The sequence below is a fragment of the Zootoca vivipara genome, chromosome 6 (genome assembly GCF_965207765.1).
Source record: "Zootoca vivipara chromosome 6, rZooViv2.hap1.1, whole genome shotgun sequence".
Taxonomy (NCBI): Eukaryota; Metazoa; Chordata; class Lepidosauria; order Squamata; family Lacertidae; genus Zootoca; species Zootoca vivipara.
In genome coordinates this window covers 85,334,027-85,360,715 of record NC_142589.1, presented here as the reverse complement: position 1 = coordinate 85,360,715, position 26,689 = coordinate 85,334,027, and the positions used below count along the sequence as shown (strand labels likewise).

The 26,689-nt window shown below is 48.6% G+C and overlaps 1 protein-coding gene across 2 annotated transcripts; it reads right to left on the bottom strand.

The window, feature by feature from the left end:
• Positions 1-1,582: 1,582 nt before the first annotated feature.
• TMEM259 (transmembrane protein 259) lies at positions 1,583-24,453 on the bottom strand. Of its 2 annotated transcripts, none has more exons than XM_035119831.3 (11): positions 22,768-24,453; positions 18,932-19,204; positions 15,172-15,343; positions 13,765-13,875; positions 12,608-12,730; positions 12,273-12,373; positions 10,739-10,796; positions 9,366-9,449; positions 8,054-8,186; positions 5,976-6,075; positions 1,583-4,631 (listed from the first exon to the last, which is right to left on the bottom strand). In XM_035119831.3, exons 1-11 carry the CDS (start codon positions 22,990-22,992, stop codon positions 3,858-3,860), a joined length of 2,154 nt encoding a protein of 717 aa, XP_034975722.3. In that variant the 5' UTR covers positions 22,993-24,453; the 3' UTR covers positions 1,583-3,857. The 2 variants fall into 2 exon arrangements, with proteins under 2 accessions (XP_034975722.3, XP_034975723.3); XM_035119832.3 differs by having other exon boundaries at positions 15,226-15,343; positions 22,768-23,757.
• Positions 24,454-26,689: the final 2,236 nt, after the last annotated feature.

The following is a 26,689-nucleotide window of genomic DNA, read 5'->3' as shown; positions in this document are numbered from 1 at the left end:
ATTGATTTTGGTCTCATTTCAAAAGACTAGCTCCATTGCTTATTACAATACTCAGTAGACTTTAAGGACTCCAAAAACAGCTTTCTGCCGTCTTCTTTAAAAAGATTAGGATGCTTTTCTTGGAAGTGTTGTAGCTGAGTTGCACGGCACCCACTTCGCAGTCAAGACGGGTCCCGTGTTCAATTCCTGCATTTCCAGGTAGAGCTGGCCATGTTCCCTGCCAGTAAGTGTAGAGCTGTAAGCTAGCTGGACCACCTGTAAGCTAGCTTTACTACTCGGAATAATGAGGACTAGAAACTTCTGTTTTGAAGGTGGGAGAGCATCTGCTTTGCATGCAGAAGATTGCAGGTTCGATGCCCAACAGCATCTCCAGGAAGTGGCTCTGTCTCAAAACCTCCGAGCTAGACGGACAAATGCGCTGGCTTCTGCCATTTGTTTGCTTCTGTCTAGCTGTGTTCTGGAAACTCACAAAAACTCTAGAATTCTTGACATCCGGACTATAGAGGGTGGTGTTTCTGCAGAGATTATACGTTGGGGCAAAATAACCTCAAGAAGTTGCCACAGATTTCAGGCTGCAGTGTGGCAGGTCATGCTTAATTTAGGCTGGTAAGCACCGGGTGAAACTCCTTACAGGTGGGGCTGAGGACACCAAGATCAGTTTGGACCACTCCTTGAGGTTTGGTCACTGGAGTGGAGAAAATGAACAACACAGCATTTCAAAGAAATAAGTTGTTGCGGCCAGTGTTAGACTTGCTCAAAGCGAACTTACGGAAATCAATGCATGTGACTAATTTAGGTGAGAACGCCTTCGCTGGAGACAACCCTAAGAGCTCAGGCTGAGACTGCGGACGAGAGCTGCTGGGCAGTGTTGGAAACTTGAGATATGAAAGCTAGGAGCTGAATGGCACCTTAAACCTAGGTTATGGGGGCAACAATGGAATGTCTAGGCACACTTTTTAAATAACAAGAATACAAAGCTGAAAATTAATGAACTGCAGCTAAAATCATATGTTCATTTTTTTCACATGCTCTATACCTTCCCCTGCCCACCCCTCTAATATTCTTAAGAGGATCTCCTCCAGTCTTCAGAGAGTAGCTGGAAGTGGGGGAGGCAGAAAAAGGTCCTCCTTTCCTTCCACTGCAGTTTTTATCTGAAATCTTAGGCTCAGTACTGCACTGAGCTCAGAAACTGCTCGCGCTAATGAAACTCCGTTGCAAAACGCACCTAGAACAACGGGAGTTTCGAACACTGCTGCTGGGGGTGGCTGATGCGACGAGCATCACATTTCTTTAATTCTGGGATTTTGCGGGGTGCAGAGCAAGTATTTGTGGTGCTGAGCGGAAGACAACTGGTTTGATTTGGGGGGGGGATTGTGGTGTGTAAAATGGAGATTTGCTTTCTCAGCCCTCTATGAATGGGGTGTTTCTCCGGAACAGAAGCTGCAACGCAGACATGACTGGATTTTGCACGGCTTGGGGGGACGGGCAAAATTCTCCCTCTCTCTCTCTCCCCTCCCCCCGCCCCAAATCGTACTCTGTTCCACCCCAAAGTTAAGGGAAAAAAGGAGCACGGAAGCAATGCTGTTAGATATAGTATTTATTATATATATAATATATATAATATATACATACTTTTTTGTACATTAAATAGAATGAACTCTACTCTTCATTCCTGGTATAGTTTTGATGTGATTCTTCTCTCTTTCTCAACCCCTCGATCCTTTCTGCCTGACAACTACAGCGTAAAAACCCTAACCTCCGGTTACCTACAAGCACTCCGTCGCCAAGCAGAGGTGGGCGGGCGGGCAGCAAATGATCCCACCAACATATTGCACATGAATGGGGGCCTGGGGGTGGGGGATACCACCATTCTGCTTGTTGTCAGCCAACCCACCCTCCACCCCAAAACTACTTGCACATCACCCATCTAAGGGGTTCTCCCTTCCCTGGCTTTAGGGTAGGGCACAGCACCCAAAGGTGATTTTGACTGCAAAATCAGAGCATCTCACAGACGCTCCTGGGCTCCAGTCTCGAAAAAGGCTGCTGCTTGCTTAAGGATGTGCCTGCCTGCTGCACTTTGCATCTCATGGCAGAACAAAAAAAATAAGAATTAAGATTCCCAGGGTGCTTGGCTCCTGCCTGCTGCCAAGGACCACATGGCAGGACAGTGAGGTCATAGGGGCAGGGCTTCCTGAGGTCCAGCCCGTGCTACCCCCTGAACACGTCCCCTCCAGCCTCTGAATTCCCCTTGCGATTGCTAGATCAGCTGAGTACAAAGGCACTCAAAAGTTTGGAGCCAGCTGTGTTCTTACGATGGTTCCTTTCCCACATACACCCCACAATTTAAGGGGTACAGCTCTGCTCCAGAAAGGGATGGGCAAAGACTCCTGGGAAGCGGGTCCTTTTTTTGGGAGGGGTGCCCCCTGCCCCCCACCCCACTCTCTTCTTTATGTTTCCAGGAACTTAGGTGGCATTTTTGACGCATGCATGGGCACACTCTTCAAAACGCATTCTGCTTACGAGATAAGGCACTGGGCTGGGATATTTTTTAGGGTGGGAGAGTGGAGAATAATCCTAAATTGCCATGCTGCATAAAACAAGAACTGGGTTCACCTGTCAACATCTGTGCAAAGGCATAAGAGAGAGGGAGCTGCGAGGGTTCTCACCAAATGGCAGCTTAAAAAAAAAAACCACACAATTTTCAAAGCACCTAAATAGCCCCCTCATTTAAGATGAGGGTCCTCTCTCATCAAGCCCATGTCAGACTGAAAATCAGGAGCTGCTCCCTCTCGCGGTTGCTAAGGATGCACTGTTAAAAGTTGCAACTTTCTAGAACCTTGGAGTGCTGGGAACAACGTAATCGCTGGCCTTTCCTCTGTAGAGGTTAAAAATGGGGAGGGGGGGGGGGACACACACAGTCCAGTGACCACCAGGCAAGCCACTGCAAAGTCAGCCAAACTTTTTTTTGGGGGGGGGGAGTGGCTTTCTGAGGACCCCCTTCCCCAGTGGCCAAAAAGGGCTTCCTTGACGAGAGAAAGAATCCACCTCCACATCTTCCCAAGACCATCACGTTAATTTTTAAAAGTGCCCTTCTAACAAGAAAGATCTATTGCTGTTTTACTCTATACACGCAGCCTCTTTCAGAGTAAACTGCAGTCTGTCCCCCATGCTAAAAAGGAAAAAAAGGAAAGAAAAAAGCCAGACAGAAGTTTCTATGACTCCAGCGCTTCTGGGGTGACAGATCTTCGAGAGCAGTGGCTGCCAGGAACCCCAGATTTAAAGGGGGTTAATCTCGGGGGGCCCCTTCTGCACAAGGGACTCAAGTCCTTCTCCAGCAGCCACCCATTTCCGCCCCTCCCCCGACGCAGAGTTCGCCATGATACCCGTTTCGGTCGCCTCCCCAGCGCCCCCTCCTGACAAAAGCAGAGAAGCACACGCAGAAAAACAGCAGTAATTCCAGAGCAAAATTAAGTCCACATCTCCGGCAGACACCAAAGGCGCGGAGGGGCGAGGAGTCCCATGATTTGAGAAAAGCTTGGTGGGGTGGGGGGCAGAGAGACCGGCGGGGGGCTGTGGCTCTGCACTCCCAACAGGAAGGAACCAGAGGACTCTCTTCAGATGTGGGGGGCTTACTGGCTATGGGTGTGAGCCCCTCTTTTTTTTTATTCACATTTTTTCCTTCCTTTCCTGGGTTTGGAGGAAGAAGGGGTGGGAGAGAGAGAGAAAGGGAGGAGGAGCAGGTTCTCTCCCTCTGCCTCTGGGCCTTTTAAGGTCTGCACCTCCTCAACAGAAGAATTGCAGGTGAGCCCAGGGAGAATGGACGGTCGAACTGACAAGCATCCCATCCGCCAGGAAGCTCAGGAGAGGCGGCGCAAATCTGGGCCTGCATCAGCCGCACTGTCCAAAGGCGCCGGCGTCAAGGAGTCCGCCTGCGCGAGTCCCCCCTCGGAGGCCTTGCCCGGGGGCCCACTTGCAGCGGAGCTGAGTGGACAATGGCCTGCGAGGCAGTCTGTGTCCGGGGGTTTGCCGTGGCCGGCTGAGCTATCTGGAGGCTGTAGGATGTCCTCGCGGGCTGGACTGAGGGGGGTGGCGGCAGCAGCAGCAGCAGAAAAGGCCAGTCCACCTGGTGAGGGAACCCCAGCGGTCGACGTGACCTCGATGGCAATGGACCCTACAGGAGCCTCTGTGCGGTCGCTGCTGACCAGGAGGCGGGTCATGACGCTCGAGGCAGACGCCACGTCCTGGAGGTGACTGCTGGGCCCGGCGGCTTCTGGCGCGACGCTGGGGTCCAGGAGGGAGCCGCTCAGGTTGGACATGAAGGAGGGTTCTGCGATGACGGCCGTCTCTGCCACCCAGTTGAAGTTGTCGCCCAGAGAGGCCACCGTGGCGGCTACGACGGCTGCTGTGTGGGCATCATCGGGCGCCAGGGGGCCGTCCACAGTGGGGGCCCCATCCAGGTGGGGCCGCGGGCCGGCCGGGTCAGCGGGGGCGACGGTGTTGTTGTTGTTGAGGTTGTCCTGCAGGGTGGTCTGGGCACCGCCCTGCTGGTTCTGGAGCAACATCTCCTGGATCCGGATTTGCTGCAGGATGGCCGGCAGCTCGTAGTGGTGGAAAAAGTAGATCATGGAATGCTGTGGGAAAGGCAAGGAGCAGAGGATTTAAGCTTGGGGTGGGGGGGCAAAGACGGCTGACATCCACACTGGTCAAGCGTTCTGAATCGTGGTCCATTCCGCTGCCTGCTTCACCCTCCCAGACCCTTGAGCGAAACTGGGTGTTTTAAAAAGAAAGCTTACCCACCGAAATAACACAGGCCCAGCACTGAAGAATGCAGAATTATGTGCCCTTTTTTGAACTTTTTTTTATTACTTTTTCACAATACAGTAAAAGGAACTAGCCAAACTACATCTGAAGGTAGCCCTGTTCATCATGGTTGGTGTTGCATTATGTTTTTAATATTTTGTTGGGAGCCACCCCAAGTGGCTGGCGCAATGCAACCCAGTCAGATGGACGGCATCCTATATAATAAAGTGCAAGTGTCTCTGCGTCCAGATTCCCTGTGTCCCTGTGTCCGCGCTACTGCGCATGTGCCCCACGGACACAGGGATTGGGCGCAGAGACTACACGCACACACGCGCGCACGCTCTCCCCACTCCCCACCCCCCTGCCTACAGTTTACCTGCGGCCGCCAACCGCCGCTCCCGGCAGCTCCCCCCCGCGACCAGCAGCCAGCGGGCGTCACGCACACGCGTGCACACTCTCCCCACCCACCCCGGCTGCTCCGCTTTCGGGGGACAGAGCCGAAGATTGGCGGGCGCTGTTTGCCGGGGTTGACAAGCCCCAGCAAGCAGCGCCCGCCGATCTTCGTGTCCCAGGGCTTCCCCTTCGTTCCCGCCTGGCTAGCGCCCGTTTACTAAACGGGCTGAATGACACTAGTATGAATAATAAAATTATTATTATTATGGAACAGCCCTTCAGATATTTGAAGATGGGTCTCATTTCACCTCTCTGCCTAAGCTCCTCAAACTAAGATTACAGTTGCTGAAAAGGGAATGCCTAGTTGCCATTTTTGGGCCCGATGGCTCAAAAGTTGTATTTTTCAACACAACTTTTCGGTCCCTGAAATTTGTTTTATCTGATCGTGCGGATAAAATAGAACGGACAGAATTCCGCAGTGTGTGAAAACAGTCAATATCCAAGGATCTCCAGGCAAACACCTCCAGATGGTGGAGATGTCATGAGCCATCCTGGCACCCGGGCATCTTCACTTGGCTGCAAGTGGCCAATAGCCAGGTGCAAAATGCCCCGGGGAAATTTCGAATGCTGGTTCCAGGCTAAATGCCCCAGCTCCTTCAACTGTTCCACAAAGTCCTGCTGAGTTCATAGCAAGGCTAGTTCTACATCCTGAATGGTTAACTGTGGTTAACCCTGTAGGTTTTCCTGCACTCCAGACAAACATGGTGAAACTGCCAACATACCTGTATGAAAAGCCACGATGTGACCAGTGCCAAGCTGCTGTATTGCCCATTGAAGCGGTAATGGTAGGCGTAAAAGGCAAAATGGTACAAGTAGAAAAACCTGGAGAGGAACAGAGACAAGGGGGGAAGGGGATTAAAGCACATATACAGTGGTGCCTCGCTTAACGAATGCCCTGCTTAACGAAATTTCCGCTTAATGAAAGGTTTTTTCTAGCGGAGGTTGCCTCGCTAGACGAATGCGCTTTACGAAAAATTCGTCTAGCGAATCACGGTTTCCCATAGGAATGCATTGAAATTCAATTAATGCGTTCCTATGGGCAAAAAAAATTTCCAAAAAAAATTCAATGCATTCCTATGGGATTCGCTAGACAAATTTTTTGTTATAAGAAAAGACCTGTGGAACGTATTAAATTCGTCTAGCGAGGCACCACTGTATCAAGACTGGATTGCTGCAGTGCATGCTCTGTAGTGTCTTCAATCACACTTGATCCGAAGCTGCAGTTAGTGCAGAATCATGGGTACTGACCTCTTGGATCAGCTGAACTAGCCCTGTTACAGACTCCACATAAAGAACGTCTCCACATTTAGAAGAACTCAACCTTTTATCATGGCAGCACCTGTGAAACTCCCTGCCTGCTGATGCCAGGCAGGTGCCTTCGCTGGGCTCTTTTCGGCGCCTGCTAAAAACATGCCTGTTTAGAAAGGGGTTTCTGCACATGCTGTGGAGGGAAATGATTGGGGGGGGGGGGCTTATCTGCCTGAGAAGGGAGCCCATCTGGGAGAAGGAAAACTCTGATCCTAAACCTCCACTGCCTTGAGGAATATCTTTGGGAGAAGAAAAGGCTCAGGAGTAAACCGTACACAAATCCAGAGTGGAGTCCCTAAGGCGGTTGGATGGCGCCTTGCATGCCTCCTTCCAGCAACTCCTGCAGCCAATCTGGTGCCAAAGGTCTTGCTCTGCTTTCCTTTGGACACCAGCAAGGCTGAAAGGCAGGTCTTGTCGTCTGGGCAGCCCAGGACCTCCAGAGACACGGCCCAGGCTTGCGCCCCAGGGAGGTCACAGCAGTGCTGCAAACACAGCAGTTTGTGGCTTCACCCTCAGAGGCGCACTCCATTGTCTCTCAAGACAGACGGAGCTGACAAACCAGAATGTTGATGCGTGTTTTAATCTATTTCTTGTCTATTGCTATTTTAACTTTCTGAAAGCTTTAAGTTATTGTTGCTAGTTCTTTTCTTACAATCAGTGTAAATACAGTGAAACAAACAAACAAACACACACACACACTCCCCTGCCACACAACTGAAAGATGGGAATGGAAACACTGTGGAAGAAGTGTGGGAAGTGAACCAAATAAGGACCATTGGAAATAGAGAGGGCTGAGTTCAGTGGTCAGATCTGGCACAGAAGGAGATCCAATGTGGTGCAGCAGTTACTGAGCTGTGAGTGGTGTTAGAAACTCAGAAATATAAGCTAGGCTCCAAATGGCTCCTTAAAACAGGGTTACAGTTGCCAAAACAGAATGCCTAGTTGCCATTTTGGTACCAGAAAGCTGGGAAATTGTATTTTTCAGTACGACTTTTTGGTTCCTGAAATTCATTCCAATTATGCAGATAAAATAAAATGGGTAGAATTCTACAGGACGTGTTGCTAGTGTGTGAAAACAGACCAGATCCAAGGACCCCCAGGCATGCACCTCCAGGTGGTGGAGACATTAGGTGCACCTGCACTTGGTCGCAAGTGGCCAACAGACAGGTGCGAAATGTACCTGGTTCCTGGCTAATTTCGAATCCTGACCGGGAGACCACGCTTCAAGTCCCACACTTGGTGATGAAGCTCACTGCGTGTGACCCTGGGGCCCGTTCCTTGCCTCACATAGAATCAAAGAATTGCAGAGCCGCAACGGACCCCGGGGCCCAACCCCACTGCAATGCAGGAATCACAACAGTCATTGCATGAATTACAGAGTCATTGCTGAATAACACAGGGATGGAAGGAGGACGTCACAGGCCACCTTAAGCGGGCTGGGAGAAAAGGAGGCCTATAAAGACCAGGAATTTGAAGCTTTGTGTGCCCTTACCTCAGCCAATGCCTCTTGCTGGTGTTGGTGTGGCAGCAGATGGCGTCGTACTGGTCTGCCAGCCACACGATGAGGATGATGTAGAAGGCTGTGGTGGTGTCGTTGAAGAACTCAGACATGATCGCCTCCATGCCTGCCGCAGGATGGTGGAGAGGAGGGGAGAGAGAAGGCCAGCAAGCCGTCAGGGAGCTCAGCATCCCAAGAGAGAGGTAAGACGAGGCTGCTGGATCAGGCCAAGGGCCCTCCTAGTCCAGCATCCCCTCCTCACAGTGGCCAACCAGATGCCCCAGATGAGAATTATTACCATTATTATTTATATGCTGCCTAACTGACTGGGTTGCCCCATCCACTCTGAGTGGCTCCCAACAAAATACTAAAAATTCACAGTAAAACATCAGCCATTAAAAACTTTCCCACACAGGGTTGCCTTCAGTTGTCTTTGGAAAGTTGTACAGTTCTTTATCTGTACAGTTCTTTATCTGGCATCTGATGGGTGGGTGCCACCACCGAGAAGGCCTGGTTCCCTGTAGCCTTACTTCTCGCAAGGAGGGAATGAGGGGACTGCCTTGGAGCTGGACCTCCCGTGTCTGGGCTGAACGATAGGCAGATGCTTCCTTTGGGTCTACAGGGCTGAGGCCGTTGACGTCTTTCAAGGTCAGCAGCAACACTTTGAATTGTGCTCGGAAACATACTGGGAGCCAATGCAAGTCATTTGGGACTGGTGTTATATGGTCCCGGCAGCCGCATTCTGGATTAGTTGTAGTTTCTGAGTCACCTTCAGAGAGAACATTGCAGTAGTTCAAGCATGGACCACCCTAGCAAGACAGTGTAAAGGCAGGGAGGGTCTCAGGTGGAGCTGGAGACAGTCGCCCTGGACGCAGAATTGACCTGTGCCTCTATGGACAGCTGCGAGTCAAAAATGACCCCCAGACTGCACACCTGGTCCTTCAGGGGCACACTTACCCCAGAAAGGACCGGGGAGTCCCCCACACCCACCTGCGCAATAGCAGCAACTCTCCCCCATTGTAATTCCCAGGAACTGGTGCTCAGGACCCAAGGCTGCACTATGACCTGGTTCAGATCCCCACTCAGCCACTGAAGCTCACTGGGTGACCAGGGGCCAGTAGCCACTGACTCTTTTCCAGCCTAGCCTACCTCACAGGGCTGCTGGGAGGATAAAGCGGGGAGGGGAAAGAATCGTGCCCATCCCCTTGAGCTCTCCTTGGGAGGAAAAGGTGGTGCGCAAGATGTAAGAGACAGAATTAATGGGCCTGGTATATCCAAGGCCGTTCCTGCAAGGCAGTCTCCTTACCCACGAGAGCCAAGATGACGGTCAGCAGCGGGGCTGCCGGGAAGGCAATGGTCATGTTCATCTCCAGCATTTGCAGAAGGTCCACTGTGAGAGGGAGGAGGAAAAAACATTCAAGAGGAGAGGAGGCAGCCCCAGCCCCCAGGGTGGGGTAAGAGGAACCCCTCAACACAGATAATCCCAGGTTTGATCTCCAATTAGAAGGAATGCGAAAAGCAGAGGCGAGAGAGAGGCCGCAAAATTTGCCAAATTTTGTTTAGCACATCTCGGTTGACAAACTGTGGTTAGTGCTAACTACAGCTTGGCTTCAAAATATTATTTTTAACTTTGTAAATAAATTAAGTTAAATTATCATACCACTGCATCCCTTTTTTAAAGAAACATATCAAAGCAGTTTCAGCAATGAAACCTTTAAAAAGTTAGACACCAATTAACCATTCTTAATCACCTGTATAGGCTGGGCGGAAAAGAAAAGTTTTCAGCAGGTGTTTAAAAATTGGCACAGAAGGTACCTGCAAAATCTCTAGTGCAGTGGTTCTCAAACTTTTTTCTCTGAGTCACACTTTCAGAATAAAAATTGCTCGCACCACACCCAATTTTTGTATAGATAAGAAATACATCGGAAAACAAAAAGAAACAACTAGCAGTGCTAGTTGTTTTATAATATAGAACACAACTACTTCCTAATACGATCCAGTATAGGATAAAACAACGCAGTTACATAAAAACTGTTCAAAATGTCTTTTATTGCCCTTGAATCTTCCTGCCACACTTGCCATCCTCTCTTGCGACACCCTTTGACAACCACTGCTCTAGTGGTAGGGAGTTCCACAGGACTGGGCCAATTACAACAATGGCTCCGTTTCTTGTTGTTGTCAAACCAGCCTCACCGACTCGGGGAATGGCCAGCGACGCTCCTGCAGGTGGTGTCAGTGATCAAGCTGGAATATAAGGGCTCAGGAGGCCCCTGAGGAACCCTGGGCCTAAGATGTTCAGGGCTTTTATAATAAATACAAGAACCTTGAACCTGGATTGGCAGTAAAGTGGGCCGCCAGAGCAGCCGCTTCAACAATGGCCTCACATTCTCTAACTGTTCTATACAAGGTCTCCCATCAGGAGGTTGTCGAGGTTTTTAAGCAGAGGTTGGGCTGTCACGGATGCTTTAGCTGAGATTCCTGCATTGCAGGAATGATGACCCTCGGGTTCCCTTCAAACCAAGCTGCGGACCTTCTGATGCTGGCTGATCCGAAGTGGCAAGCCCTCTTTGAACCCTCTACCCAGGGGGCTGGGGAAAGAAGAAAACTGCTGTCTTTGTCCTCCAGCAAACTGACCACTTGGGCTCTTGGAACGCCAGCAAGACCAGATGAAATACTTACCGATAAAAACAAAGATCTGGTGGTGCGAGTATCGCAGAAGCATGGAGACAGAGAGAGTCTGGAAAAGAGAAGGGGTGGGCAAGTGTTAGAGCCCCAGGCTCCCTATGGATGTAGGGCAGTGTCACCCCTCCAAAAAAACCCCCAACCAACCAAAATTCTAATAGTTGCAGACACCTGCCCTTTCGCCTGAAGTAAATACCGAAGGCACTGTACACATGAGCTCCCAAATAATAATTAAATAATAATTAGCTTTTAATAATCATAGAATCATAGAATTGTAGAGTTGGAAGAGACCACAAGGGCCATCCAGTCCAACCCTTAATCTTATCTCCAGTGCTATTTAATAGCCAGTGCTCATTTAATCACCTCCTTCCTTGGAGGTTTCTAAGCAGAGCTTGGACGGAGATCTGACATGGATGCTTGAGCGGAGATTCCTGCATTTCAGGGGGTTGGACTAGATAACACTCGGGATCCCCTTCCAACTCTTATGATTCTATGATCCAGGGGTAGATCAACTAGGAAACGAAAGAAGCTTAAGCCTAAAAATTTTGAGTCGCACAACTCAAATTGATTAATTTGCTGTTGTATATATTTCAACAATCCCAAAGTTTGAGTGTCAGTAGCGCAGATGTTTTAAAGGTGTGGTGGGCTGTCATGGAACAACCCCCTCCCCTTGAAGAAGATGATTTCAGTAGTTATCCAGACCTCATTGCTGGTTGTGAAGGCACCCCCCGCCCCGCCCCATGACAGCCAAGCCTCTGAGCTGCATCCCTTAATATCACCCAGCCAGGAACTTCACTGGGTTCTCAGTCAATTATTTTAACCACAGACCACTCAGGGAGCTTTGGCTGGCTCCTTCATTATACACCGTTAGGCACCAGGCAAAGTTGTTTGTCTTCAACCAGGCCTTTGGATGATGATGAGGATGATGATGATGATTCTGTCCATCTGACTAGGTTGTCCCAGTCACTCTGGGCAGCTTCCAGCAGAATAAAACATTAAACACTGAAAACTCCCCTGAGCAGGGCTGCCTTCATATTTCTTCTGAAAGTCAGGTACGTAGTTGTTTATTTCCATTATTTCCTTGACATCTAATGGGAGGGCATTCCACAGGGTGGGCACCACCACCGAGAAGGCCCTCTGCCTGGTCCCCTGTAACCTCGCTTCTTGCAGGGAAGGAACTGCCGGAAGGCCCTTGGAGATGGACCTCCCGTGTTTGGGCTGGACAATGGGGGTAGAGATGCTCCTTCAGGTCTGCAGGCCCAAGGCCCGTTAAAAGGGTATTCACATCCAATATCCTTTTAAATGTGTTGTGGGAGAGGGGGATTATTGGTTTGCTGTCATTCTTACTTTTATTACGTATGTTGTGGTTTTTAGATTGCAATTTTATGTTGTGGACTGCCCCGAGATCTAAGGGTGAATGGTGGTATACAAATTTAATTGAAAATAATAATAATAATAATTTGTGCTCAAGCACTCTCCTGGGATCTACTGGGGTTGAAAAGCAGCCCACGAGCTGACACAGAATACTCACAAATATGACCATGATGACGAATGCTGCCAGGTACGAGGTCCGCGCCATCCACATGCTGATGAATCGGTAGTGTTCCCCAGACACCACGTTGCGGAGGAACCCTGAGCAATGACAGGAGGGAAGGGAAGGCAGCAGTGATGGGGATAGACAGGAAGGGGAAAAAACAAGGACGTTTCAGCAACAAAGATCTCCCAAAGTGGACTTAGATCAATTAGTTGGCTCTGGCGCCATCTAGTGTTGGGCTTCTGGCCTTCTGCCCCACCAGAGATTGCAACAGCCCAGCCCAGATCTGTAACTGAGTGATAACAGAGGCCAATTATATACATATGCTTAACCTTTGTTCTCTTCGTTTTCAGCCAAGGCTTTCACGCTGGACATGAGGATGTCGTCGTAGCCAAGGAACTCGTCCAGCAGCAGGCGGCTGAACCGGTCTCCAAAGCACTGGTCTCGAGTGGGGTCTGGGGAGAAGATGGAGAAGAGGGTTTGTGAAAATAGGCGAAAATAAAACTGGCTGTGCTGGTAGCAGCAGGAAGAAGCAAGTCGAGGGGTGTTTGTGCATTTCACGGGAGACTCAAAAACTTCCAGCTGATGGGGGGGAAGGAGTGGGTGTTTTGTGATTTGGGAGAGAGGCAACCTGGCACAGGGAAAAGAAAAAGCTGGGGCCAAGTAGTGGCCAGGTAAAGGGACCCCTGACCATTAGGTCCAGTCATGACCGACTCTGGGGTTGTGGCGCTCATCTCACATTATTGGCCGAGGGAGCCGGCATACAGCTTCCAGGTCATGTGGCCAGCATGACAAAGCCACTTCTGGCAAACCAGAGCAGCACACGGAAACGCCGTTTACCTTCCTGCTGTAGCTGTACCTATTTATCTACTTGCACTTTGACGTGCTTTCGAACTGCTAGGTTGGCAGGAGCTGGGACCGAGCAACGGGAGCTCACCCCGTCGCAGGGATTCGAACCGCCGACCTTATGATCGGCAAGCTCTAGGCTCTGTGGTTTAACCCACAGCGCCACCTGCGTCCCTTCAAGTAGTGGCCAACACAGGCCTAAAAGCAACAAGGAGCGCCCCCTAGTTCGAATCTTGACACCATGCCACTCTAAGCTCACTAGGTGGAGTTTCAAGCAAGCCAGTTTCCCGTCTGCAACATGGGAATCAATCTTTCAGCGTGGCAGCACAGTGAAGAGAATCTTTGTACGAGTTAATGCTTCATTATCCCCTTTGCTGCACCTTTGTACTTTTGTCCTTCCAGGCTGTGACACTCAATGATTTAAACTGTTGATTCTTTCTTTCCTTATGTTTGCAGCTATTTTTTCCCGTTAACAAATTAGATAGATAGATAGATATATAGATAGATAGATAGATAAAGATAATAATAATAATAATAACATTTGTACCCTGCTGCTCAACCTTCCCCCCCCCCCAACAAAAACCAGGCACAGCAAATAAGCAAACCTCCACCCTCAGTTGAATGGAAAAGCAAAACTTCTTACCCAGCGTCACCACCATGACGGGGATGCTGAGGCGCTGGCGGGTGCTGTGCGACAAGCGGAGGAACCCGTATTCAAAGGAGTATTCCACGATGTACTCTTCCTGGGGCCAGACTGCAAGGATTTTTTTTTATTTTAAAAAAAGAAAACTGTCTTTTTGAAAAGGCCAAGAGGATGGAAAACCAGTGGTGGCCCCCAGGGGTACTGCCTCAGCCTGGTTCACCACAGATGCCCGTCGATTAAAAGAAGCCTCCTTGGGGGCTCTAAGGAGCTGGGGAAAGTCCCGAAAAGGACAGGAAAAATGATCCAAGGGGACGAAGTGACTCCACCATGAGGAAGCTTGCAGTGTTTGGGTGTTCTTAGTTAAGGAAATAAGAGGCGACATGCTAGAAGCCTAGAAAATTAATGCAGGGCATGGAAAGAAGAGAAATGTTTTCCTCCCTCTCTCATAACATTAGGAGTTGTGGACGTCCAATTAAACTGAACGTTGAGAGATTCAGGACACACTCTCTCTGCCCCCCCATACAATTTTTTCTGAATTTCCCATTTTTTTACAAATTGACTTTAAATCAAATACTTACTTTATTTCCTGATAGACTTCCCACTTCCACCTCCCGTGTTTTTGTATACAGGTGAAACTCGGAAAATTAGAATATCGTCGAAACGTGCATTTATTTCAGTAATGCAACTTTTTATTTTTATTTTAATTTTTACAAATGCTTTCTTTTGGAAATTCCACAGTAATAAAACAAATAGTTACAATAATACAAAAATAAACATCACTATTACATTTCATTAATTACATTCCGTTTATAATTGACCCGCCTAACGACAAATAATTACAATTACAACAAATAAAGGCTTGACATATCTTGCTTTTCATGTCATGCATCTATCTCATATATTGGTTTCACCTTTTAAGTTGCATTACTGAAATAAATGCACTTATCGACGATATTCTAATTTTCCAAGTTTCACCTGTATATCAAACTCTTGCCTATTGCAAAAATGCCTATAATACAATTGCCGTATCATTTTCCTTCTGCTGCTCCTTTCCTGCCTGCAATTTAACTTGTTTGTAGTGCTTTTCCAAATAAGTCCCCCCATGCCTCCATTCTTCTATAAAAAGTGCATCTTTTCGACCTCTTAATATCGCTGCCCGCCCCTTTCCATGGCATTAAGGTCACTGAGAACGAGTCAGTTTCAAAGGCTGCATTCCCCGAGAGTGCGCGGGCAGCGGGGCCTTCTCTGCCATGGCCCCACTCCCTCTCAAAAAGGAACCTCTCCCACACACAAGGAGTGGCAAACACCAAAAGAAAAGGAAAGTGGGAGGTGCAAAGAGAAGGGTGTGGCAAAGGTGAGGAGTGGGAAGGAGGGTTTTATAAAGCGTCCGTAATGTTGTATCTTTACCTGCTTTGGCTAGCATCTCAAACTCGGACACCGTCTCGCTGAGGGGCTGCATACCTTTAGACGCCGGCTCGCCGCTGAAGGAGAACTCTTGGCTCTCGTTGGGGGCTGGTACCTTGGCGCCACCCAGGCGGGAGGGCTTGAGGAAGACCTTGGGCTCGATATCCAGCTCAAACTGGGATCAGCGGAAACAGAGGAGAAGAGCGTTCAGGGAAAACCTTCTACCAAACATCAGATCCACTGGTCCTTCTAACTCAGGGGTTTCCAAAGTGGGCATTACCTGGGGGGATGCTAAGGGGCAAGGGGGCAGCAGGGGGGCAACAGGAGGTGTAAATGACCACCAGACTGTGAAAAGCTGGCATCACTGGATCAAGTTCATCCATTTTGTTGAATCAATTCAGCTAAATAATAGGACTGGGCAATATATTGATGTATTGTCCAAAACTAGTTTGAAGTCCCAATCATGATGTTGGTTGCATGGTTTTTGACCTGGCAATGATGGGGGTGGGGGGTGCTATGCAAAAATTACAACGTGAGAAAAACTGTGAAGCCAGCCAATGGCTCTATACAGCTCCATCCTCATTTCAGACACTGTGATATATCAGTAGATCGCAATGTTTAGCTAGTGCTACAGTGGTACCTCGCAAGACGAATGCCCTGCAAGACTAATTTTTCGCAAGACGAATGCGTTTTGTGATATGATGGTGACTTGCAAGACGAATTCGTCTTGCGAAAAATTCGTCTTGCAAATCGCAGTTTCCCATAGGAATGCATTGAAATTTAATTAATGTGTTCCTATGGGCAAAAAAAGAAATTTCAATGCATTCCTATGGGAAACCGCGATTCGCAAGACAAATTTTTCACAAAACGAATTGACTCGTGGAACGAATTAAATTCGTCTTGCGAGGCACCATTGTATATCACAATGTTGAAAACTAAATAGCTTTAACAGGATTTGGGGGGGGACGTGCAATTAACTGTTACTGTTTTGGATTTTTGTGCATTTTATAGGGTAGGGGAGGAGGCACTGGGGATGGAACCAAGGGGGCAGTGACCCAATTATTTTTGGGAACCACCGATCTACCACATTGGCTTCTATTATTATTATTTGCCCGCCGTAGGGTCGCAGGGCACATGACAGCCATTTAAAAGAAGCAATATCCAAAACCATGAAAACCATTTAGAGGATGAGTCCCAGTACACACACATGCCTTCATCTCCCCCGGATGCAACAAAGTGCATCTCTCCCACTTCAGTCTCTGCAGCCACAGCAGGAACTGCAATTCTCCAACAGGTTGACTTCACCCACTAAGGCAGACTCTTCCATTGTCTCCCAAGACAGCCAACCATATATATCAGGTGGCAAAGATCATGGCAGCCATGTCTGCAGCATAATGAACGTGGCTAAGAGCCTAAATAAATGGGAGTGACATCTTGAGGACCCCACCCTGCCTAACCCTGATTGGGAATGCAGGTGCACAGTCCCATCTGATCCATTTGATTCACCTGCGGGATCTGCCCTTGAGGATCTGCCTCTGTACTTTTGTGCACTATAAGCAACAAGGCATTTCTCTCAGGGGGCGAGAAAGAATCTAGTCGTTTACACTGCGTTTGACAGCTCCTCTCAGGAAGAACATTTGTTGTGCCACAGAGAAATTGTGCATCATCGTTAAGGATCCAAAATTACTTTTATAACACGCAGCAACCTTTAAACAGCCATACGGAGAAACTAGACACACACACAAGCCCCCGCAGCCTCCTGCCAACCTCCCCCAAGGCAAAATAAACTCTAAACAGAGAAATGAAATAGTCCCCCAGCCCTGAAAGGCTGGATGAGGTCTAATACGAAGCACAACTGCAGTGGCAGACAGCAAATGGTAGCTTTCAGCTGGTTTATTTAATCCCCGTTCTGGGTAGCACTCAACGCAAATGGAAATATATATATATAAAAGAGGAACCATATTGGAGAAAATTAAATGAAATTAAGAAGTAAATTGAGTGAGTTAAATCAGCTGCGTTGCCACCCGGGGACTCCAGGCAATTTGTTCACACAAGGCATTAATTTGGTTTAACAAACCTGTAATGTACTACATGCTGGTTCAATCGCAAGGGAGGAAAGGAAATTACTGTTTGGTGGGTGGGGAAGAGGACCTGTTAATTACTGCCGGCTCTGTAGGGCTTGGAAGAAATGAAACAAAAACCCAGCCCAGCAGGACCGCATGATGTTTTTCTGCACTAGTGAGAAACAGACCTTTCAATGTGGCGGCACCTGTCCTCTGGAACTCCCTGCCTCTTGATATGAGGCAGGCACCTTCACTGTACTGTTTCAGAAACCTGCCAAAAACTTGCATACATTTACTATATGGGATGCATCCAACAAAGTTCTACTCAAGGGTACACCCGCTAAAAGTAATAGGCCGTAATGTCACGCCTTTTAATTTCAATGAGTCTGCTCTGAGTAGGACTAAAGGCAGAGACCAACACTATATATTTTTGGAAAGCTGTTTGTTTCCAATGTTATTTGGAACCTCTTTATAATACTGTATCGAACCATACGGCGGTTCCCAAGATCAAGGAGCATGTTTTCGTCCAAGTGGGGATACAACTGGACACAATTCTGAATCAAGAATGCTGAACCTTTCAAAGCTGTACTGATTACTCGATGGCTTCCTGGAAGCAACTGTCTAGCTCTGGGACTAGGTGGGAGTGAAATCTGACGGAACAGGAATCTGATGGCTTTAAAAGACGATGAGCATCTTGAAGGCTTAGTTTGGTCAGAATCAAGTACACACTTCCAGAGTTAGCGCGAAATACATTACCTCTAGTAGATGAGCCACTGGAGGGCCATGAAAATTTGTGTCCCAGGATTTTTAGACTCGTTTACCCATGTACTAACTGAAACCAAAGGGGCTCATGGGTTGACAGATGTGAAATATATTGGCATTATTTTCAGCTCTCCTGCTCTAGGGAAGCAAGAGTCATGGTCGGAGTGCAAGGACACATTTCAGCCAGGCAAAAAATGCTCAAGGAAGGTGTGGAGCAGGGCTGGTGAAGGTGTGTGGCCTAGCAGAAAGTCCCCAACAGCTAAAGAAAGAGGCCCAGAAGGTCCACATTGGGGTTTCCTGGCTGTTGGTGTTGCTTACGCAATGCCTTGTAACTGAGGCTCAACAGTTCCTTGGGGCCTCAATTAGCCACCAAAAAGTCCTCTCTCTAAAACGCATGAAGGTTTTGCATTCCCAGCAGGGAGAACTAGTGATGATGGATCGTACCTGAGAGAATCTCCACAGCAAGGAGATGGTAAGAGAATGCAGTGGATGAGGGAGTCCTCATCCTACAGAATCACAGAACTCTCCAGCTGGAAGGGACCCCCTAGGCTCATACACCCCAACCCCTGGAAATGCAAGAATCAAAGCTAAAGAATCCCTTGCAAGTGGCCGTCCAACCAGCAATAGAAACTGAGATATGAAAGCTAGGATCTAAATGGCACCTTACACCTAGGACATGGGCACTGCAACCGAATGTCTAGGCACACTTTTTAAATAACAAGAATACAAAGCTGAAAATGAATGAACTGCAGCTAAAATCTTATGTTCGTTTTTCACATGTTCTAGTCCTCATCTGAAGACTGCAAAAAGCAAAGCCATACTTCCCATGCACCTAGAACAAGGGGAGTTTTGAACACTGTGCCCAACCTCTGTTTAGAAACTGCTAACAAAGGAGAGAGTCCACCCACTTAGAGGAGGTCTGCTTCGCTCCACCCTACCTTGATGGAGCTGTTCTCAAACATCTCCACGCTCATTTCCTCCTCCTCTTCTTCCTCCTCCTCCTCCCCGCCGGCTGCCTCGACCACCATACCCGGGAAGCGGTCGCTCTCGCAGAACTGGAGGAAGATGGGGGCGCGGCTGGAGTTGCGCTGAATCTCCACCCGCAGGATCCCATCGCGCGGCCACTTGTCCCGGACGTGCTCCAGGCAGTTGATGGGGGAGCGGGAGAAGGCGATGTGGATATACGCCAGGATGAAGAGCACAAACAGGGCCTGGAAGCGAGAGGAGAGAGGGGGGCAGAAATTAGAAGCAGGAGAAACAGGAACCAAGGACCACATTCCCTTCTTAGGGTAGTGCCACAGGCTAGTTTCTGCACACTCGCACCCGTCTCTCTTCTCCATCTGGACAAGCAAGTGGCATTATCAGAGGGTCAACCTTCCTGGGGTCACATGACTGTGCTGGGTGGGGCCAGATGCAAAAGTAGGAGGGGCAATAGAGGCAGATGCCAATAGAGGCAATAGATGGCAAGCTAGTTTCTAGACACACTGACAGGAGTGAGCCAGCAGTAAATCTCACTCTCCACACTGAAGTTAACTCTTTATTAGAACAGGATCTGCACACACCTGGTGGAGGGTCAGGTGTAATGGGCACAGGAACTCATGCCCAATAGGTTTTGCACCCATGGATCAGTTGCTGAGACTGAAGGTCCCTGCCTCCCCACAGCCAACTAAGTCCCCTCCTCTCCAGGGCTTTTCCCAAGCAATCAGAGACTGTGCCAGAGTGAAGGCAACCTCTCCTCCACCCTTTCATGCCTCTCCCGGTTCTGAGAGACAAGGGGGAGGGGAGCTTGTCGCAACAGGAGGGGGAGACACCTGTGACTTCACCAGCTGGACTCATAATCTTGGCCACCCTCCTCTCCTGCTGCAGCTTCCACCTCCGATTCTGGACTTCTCTCTGCCACAGACTCTCCCTGCTCACTAAGCCCTGTTACCCCTTCAGCTTCCGACACTACCTCTTCCCATTCTTCTCCCTCCTCCCTCTGACCAAGGTTAGAGTTGGTTAGAGTGCAGGGCTGATAATGCCAAGGTTACAGGTCCAATCCCCATAAGGGACAGCTGCGTATTTCTGTATTGCAGGGGGTTGGACTAGATTATCTTAAAGGTCCCTTCCAATGCTATGATTCTATGAAAATCACTGTCCCACCACCAATCCCCGGGCTCTGAGCCTTCTTCCTTTGGGGGTTCCCCTGCTGGTGCCTCCCACCATCCCTCTGCAGCCAACCAGTGCCTGGCATCCACACACTTACACACCCCACTCTGTCCTATAGAGGCATTAGCAGAGTTCATGGATACAGCCCAGACCACGCGAAGATGAGAGAAAGTTTTTTGGACAACCCCCACCACCACCCCAAAAAGCTGGTGACTGAGAATTTTTGTGGGCTAGTTAGCTTCTGTGTATTGATTTTCAAGGCTGAATGAACAGGAAACTTTCTCAAATGTTTACAACAGGGATAGGGACCCCCGGGGCCTCCCAGAAGTCATTGCACTCCAACTCTGGTCACTCCTGAGTCTTGGCCAAGTGGGTTGAGTAGAGCCAAAGGAGTTACAGGAGGGCAGACTTTGGCCGGCCGTTTGGAGGAGCTTCCAGAGAATGTTCTCTCCCGATTCATCACCACCCTAAAACTCTGAGGGCAGTGGAACTACCAAGAGGGACCCCTCCAGTGAGGGACCCCTCCTGAGAGTGTCTGAAGGGAAGAGGCCAGAGTCAATTAGATATTTGGTACCTGAGTCACGAATACTAATATCAGCACCTTGAACTGGGCCCAGGAATGAACTGTCAACCAATGCAGCTGTTGTATAACAAGGGTCATGAGAGTCCAAAACGGAAGCCAGCCAGTAAGCAGGCAGCTGCATTTTGGATGAGTTGACGTTTTTTTAGGTAGTCTTCAAGGGCAGCCCCACACAAAGTGACATAGCACTGGTCAGGATTTCCTGCCTCAAGTGAGAAGCTTGAATAAATGACCTACAAGCTCCCCTCTGCAATTCTATGAGCCTGGACTTGCAAAACTGTCCACGCAAGTTGACAGCTCTCAATGAGATCTGCTAGGGGGGCTGTTTTTGTGGGGTTAACAGAGAAGAAACTTCCTTTTACCTGGGGTCAGACCATCCAAACCCAGAACTGTAACGCAATGACAGGCACAGGTTCTCCAGCCAAGAGCCTTTCTCAGCTCTATCCAAAGATGTCAGAGATCAACCGAGGAGCTTTTACAAGCTCTACAACCAAGCTACAGCATATATCAGCATTAGCATTCCTAACACTTCTGTGTGTGTGCTTAAGCCACTGAAAAACCCCACCTTCCTATTTCTTAAGAGTTGGAATGTTGTAACGTACCCCAGGGGTCATCCAGTTAAACCCCCTGCAATGCAGCAGCTCTAAACGGCTAGTTGCCAGTGTTAAAAACTGGGATAGAAAAGCTAGGAGCCAAATGGCTCCTGGGACCTGGGCTGTGAGCAGCACAACAGAATGTCTAGTCGCCATTGTGGGTGGCTGGCAACACTTTTTATTTATTATTTTGATAAGCATGAACTAATACACAATTCACATGAGACACTTTGCTAATATCACGTTTTCATCAGAAATTGTTAATACACGTTAATTTGGTGTTTACAATAAAAATATTGGCACCATACTTTTCAAAACACTCTACTCTTAATGATTAAACTCCTTAACATATTGTCTATCTTTAACATGTACTTCGAGGCTTCAAAGCACATACATTACAGTAATCCTTGAGCATCAGCTAGGTGCAAAAAAAATGGCACCCAGACTTTCTGAGATAAATTGAGAATATTTCAGCGCAAAATGCACCTGGCTTTTTGAGGCAAATGGAGAATATTTCAGCGCAAAATGCACCTGGTGCCCTGCTAATTTTGAATCCTGCTAGTCGCCTGTGGCGATTAAATGTTGCAACCGGCCAACCAGGAAGAATCTTGTTAAAGCTTAAGAGAGGAGTGGGGAGGGAAAGTGTTTCCAACTCGAAATTTATGTGCCACAAATTATTTCCATGTGACTGTGAGCAAATGCTGTGTTAAATGTATGTTTGAAACTGGAAGTATTTAGGATTCAGCAGGTGGAAAGTAAAGGCTTCCTTGATATGTATAAGGGGTGGGGAGCCTTTCTCAGGCAGAGGACTACATTAAGAAACCTTCATGAAGGGCCAGCGTTGGGTGGCGCCAGGGGCAAAAGTGGGCAGAGCAAGAAATGTATTTTTTACTTTGCGCAGACTAGTTCCTACACACCTTCTCTCTGCTCCGCCCAGGCAAGGAGGAGGCCTGATCTGAGTTAAAAAACACATTTCCAGCCAAGGAGAGTGCAGGGCTGGCGAAAAGTGTGGCTACGAAGACGTCTGGGAAATGGAGGTTTGGAGGGCCACATCCAGACCTTGAGGTCCCCCCAGCACAACATATTTTATTTTTATTTAATCTATATATCATCCTACCTCAAAAGATCTCAGTGCAGTTCACACAAAAAAATACAAGATAATTGAACCAAATAATTAAACCAAAACAACCCCCACCCCTTCCACAGATACATTAAAAGGCTGTAGGATATTAATCAGCCAAAGGCCTAGTTGAAGAGGAATGTTTTCATATGGTGCCTAAAATATATATAATGAAGGCACCAGGCGAACCTCATTGGGGAGAGTATTCCACAAACAGGGAGCCACTGCAAAAAAGGCTCATGCTGCCACCCTCACCTGGAGGAGGTACACAAAGAAGGGCCTCAGATGATAAACACAGTCAACCCCCCCCCCCCGCAAAAAAAACCCCTTTACCTTGAGAAGTACGAAGAATTCAAATATACGGCGGAAGGAAGGTGGGAAGAGGCGGGCGTAGGTGACGGCCATCTTGAAGAAAAGGGCATGGAACAATCGGTCCCGTACGTTGATGAGGGGGTTCTGGTTAAGGTTACGGACCCCACGGTTGTTTCCGGCAGGGGCCCTACCCCCCACATTATTGTTCATTGGGTGGTGGTGGTGGTTGGCTTGGTTCTCTGACATCCTTTTCCAAGACAGGTGTTAGCTTTCCACGGGTGAATTCAGATTTGGTGGGCAGGCCAACTTTTCTTGGATAAGAGAAGTGCTCAGGAAGCGGCCTATGGGGTCGTCTTGGTAAGGTTTCTCCAGGGGGTGGGGAGAAGCAGACGAGGGGGAGGCGCCAGCGTAGAAACAACAAATAATAAGAGTAACTCCTGGCCCACAAGGGGGGGGGGGCAATCCACGCACAGCAGGATAAAGAGAAATTGTCTTTTAAATGGGCTGATGCAAAAGTTTCAATAACTTTTGTAAACCGGTGGGAAATATTGGCGGGGGGGGGAGGCACCTCAGATACTGGTTTGAAAAGTCACCTAAAGAAAGCAAGGGAGGGGGAATGATAAGCTTCCTAGGTTGCAATTTATATAGTGTTGCAAGGTTGGGGGGGGGGGAAGAGAGAGACTGAATCTAACAGGACTTTTGGGTCAGAGGGGAGCAATACTAATAGTCCCCAGAAAGAAGAGGAGCTACCCCAAGATGACAGAGCAAAAGGGAGTCTGGGGGTCCAACAAGGTAGGGTTCAGAGGGGGAAGGTGGAGAGAGATCCTAAAGAGTTCAAGTTGTCTTAAGGGGGGGAGAGCCAAATCTGTGTGGGGAAAGAGAGGTGGTGAAGCCCTTCTTTAAATTGGTGAAAGGGGTCAGACAAAGAAGAGACTATGCTAGAAAAATAATTAGGGGGAGTGCCTAAGTTTAAAACACCCCAACTTGGGCTGGGGAGAGGAAATGAAAAGAAAAAAGGGGTGGGGGTGTTAAAACCTTTTATTTAGATGCTGAGGGCTGCCAAATCCCACCGTTGTGGGAAGAGGCACAGGTTGAATGGTGGGGGGTGAAATGCCAGCCTCAAAAATGGGAGAAAGAGGAGTCTTAAAGTACCTTTCTTTTGGGGGGGGGTTGGCTGGAATGCTAAGCAGACCCCAAAAATCGAAGGGTGGGGGTGAAATATAGATATAAGGAAGATATTAAAGGCAGGAGGAAGATGGCTATTTTAAAACATCCCAATCTAAGGGGTGGGGGTAGGAAGATGGACGTGGGGTGAGTGCGGGTCCCCCCAAACCCCACATATACACCCTTCCCCTTCAGAACTGGGGGTGGGGGAACAGAACCTTCCCCCCAAAAAAATACAAGGTAGGGGGCGATGGAGGAAGGAGAACTAACCCCCCAAAATGGGCCCACCCCCCAAAAAAGAGAGAGCCGCCCCACAGATCACAGATGTCAATAGGTGTGGGGAGGGGGGGTGACAGGAAACCAGGCTGGGGTTGGAGCGAGGCCCTACGGGGAGGGAGGCTCGAGCTGCGCCGGCTTCTTCCCTCCCTTTCGGGGTGTCTCCTCTGAGGGGGGGCCGGCGAAGGAGCGCCCCGCCGCCGAGCTGCCTCCTCTCAGTCCCCCTTCGCGTCCGCACCGGCCGCCGCCATCTTGTTTGGTTCTCTTCCCTCCCATCTCCTCTTCCTCCTCCTCCTCGCCCCTCCCACCACGCCGGGCGCGGTGACGTCAGCGGGAAGAGGAGGCGGGGCGAGAGAGAGAGAAGCTCCGAGCCGGGAGAATGGGAGAGACGGAGAGGATTCTGGGAAAGCACGCAAGGACGCAACGCTCCCGTAGAACGTCATGTCGTCTAAACCGCGGAAGAGGAGGAGGAGGAGGAGCTCCAAAGGGGATGCGGTCAAGATTGAGAGGATGTAACACAACGCTTCCGGCTCTAAATTAACATGTGTCATAGAGGTCCGTATAGTTAAAGCTATGGTTTTCCCAGTAGTGATGTATGGAAGTGAGAGCTGGACCATAAAGAAGGCTGATCGCCGAAGAATAGATGCTTTTGAATTATGGTGCTGGAGGAGACTCTTGAGAGTCCCATGGACTGCTAGAAGATCAAACCTATCCATTCTTAAGGAAATCAGCCCTGAGTGCTCCCTGGAAGGACAGATCGTGAAGCTGAGGCTCCAATACTTTGGCCACCTCATGAGAAGAGAAGAATCCTTGGAAAAGACCCTGATGTTGGGAAAGATTGAGGGCACTAGGAGAAGGGGACGACAGAGGACAAGATGGTTGGACAGTGTTCTCGAAGCTACGAACATGAGTTTGACCAAACTGCGGGAGGCAGTGCAAGACAGGAGTGCCTGGCGTGCTCTGGTCCATGGGGTCACGAAGAGTCGGACACGACTAAACGACTAAACAACAACATAGAGGGTGGAGATGAGATGAGCTTGAGTCTTGACTGATGATACTGATCAATCTTTTTTTTTTTTTTAAAAAAAGCACTTTTATCTTTCTCTGAATGTGATTGGGTACGTTGGGGGAAAATGTTCAAAAAATGAAATTTTTCTTTTACTTCCTCAACTCACCCACACAATGTTGTTGTTGTTTAGTCGTTTAGTCGTGTCCGACTCTTCGTGACCCCATGGACCATAGCACGCCAGGCACTCCTGTCTTGCACTGCCTCCCGCAGTTTGGTCAAACTCATGTTCGTAGCTTCGAGAACACTGTCCAACCATCTTGTCCTCTGTCGTCCCCTTCTCCTAGTGTCCTCAATCTTTCCCAACATCAGGGTCTTTTCCAAGGATTCTTCTCTTCTCATGAGGTGGCCAAAGTATTGGAGCCTCAGCTTCACGATCTGTCCTTCCAGGGAGCACTCAGGGCTGATTTCCTTAAGAATGGATAGGTTTGATCTTCTTGCAGTCCATGGGACTCAAGAGTCTCCTCCAGCACCATAATTCAAAAGCATCAATTCTTCGGCGATCAGCCTTCTTTATGGTCCAGCTCTCACTTCCATACATCACTACTGGGAAAACCATAGCTTTAACTATACGGACCTTTGCCGGCAAGGTGATGTCTCTGCTTTTTAAGATGCTGTCTAGGTTTGTCATTGCTTTTCTCCCAAGAAGCAGGCGTCTTTTAATTTTGTGACTGCTGTCACCATCTGCAGTGATCAAGGAGCCCAAGAAAGTAAAATCTCTCACTGCCTCCATTTCTTCCCCTTCTATTTGCCAGGATAGAATACAATACCCACACAATACTTTCCATGAATACACTTCCACCTGTTGAATTTCTACCTGCGTCGTGAAGAAAGCTTACTGGGTCGAGGAGAAGGGTAGTGTTAGGAGTTTTTAAGGCATTTTGGTTGGTCTGTTGTTTTCTACATTCTGACTGCATTTGAGAGAATCTCTGCTTACTCTCCTGCTGAAATAATGCTGATGATATAATTCGGCATACATGAAATTTTGTAAAGCCAGCTGATTGTTTTCCAAGTACAGTACTGTATTGCACATGCCGAAGGAGAACGCCCAATCCCTCTTCACCCCCTCATTTGACCTCTTGATTCCCTCTAGTTCTAGATGCCCCATCGCAGAAGCACTTTTCCTACCTCTTTGTCCCAAAATTCACCCGCCCCGTCAATCTCATTATGAAGACCCCGCCTCCTTTCCCCATCATGCATCGCCAGAGCAATGCCCAGTTTCCTTTTATGTTTCTCCGATTTTTTTGCTGCTTTCCTTTAAAAAACTTTACTCCAGAGGAGAAGAGTCGCAGAATCATTTCCTTTGATTAAAAAATGCGAGAAAAGTTCTAAAGGGAAACAATGGATTTTTACCATGATTTCCATTTATGTTCACCGTAACCAAGCAATATTTCCATCATCCGAGGTTTATATAACAGCTGCGCGCCTGTAAGTTAC

Excerpts from the sequence above, each read along its gene's own strand:
- TMEM259 (XM_035119831.3), bottom strand. The coding sequence starts at position 22,992 with ATGTCAGAGAACCAAGCCAACCACCACCACCACCCAATGAACAATAAT. Across the intron at positions 19,205-22,767 it reads AATTCTTCGTACTTCTCAAG|GCCCTGTTTGTGCTCTTCAT; the intron begins GTAAAGGGGTTT and ends TCTCGCTTCCAG. Across the intron at positions 4,632-5,975 it reads CATCGTGGCTTTTCATACAG|CATTCCATGATCTACTTTTT; the intron begins GTATGTTGGCAG and ends CCTTTCCCACAG.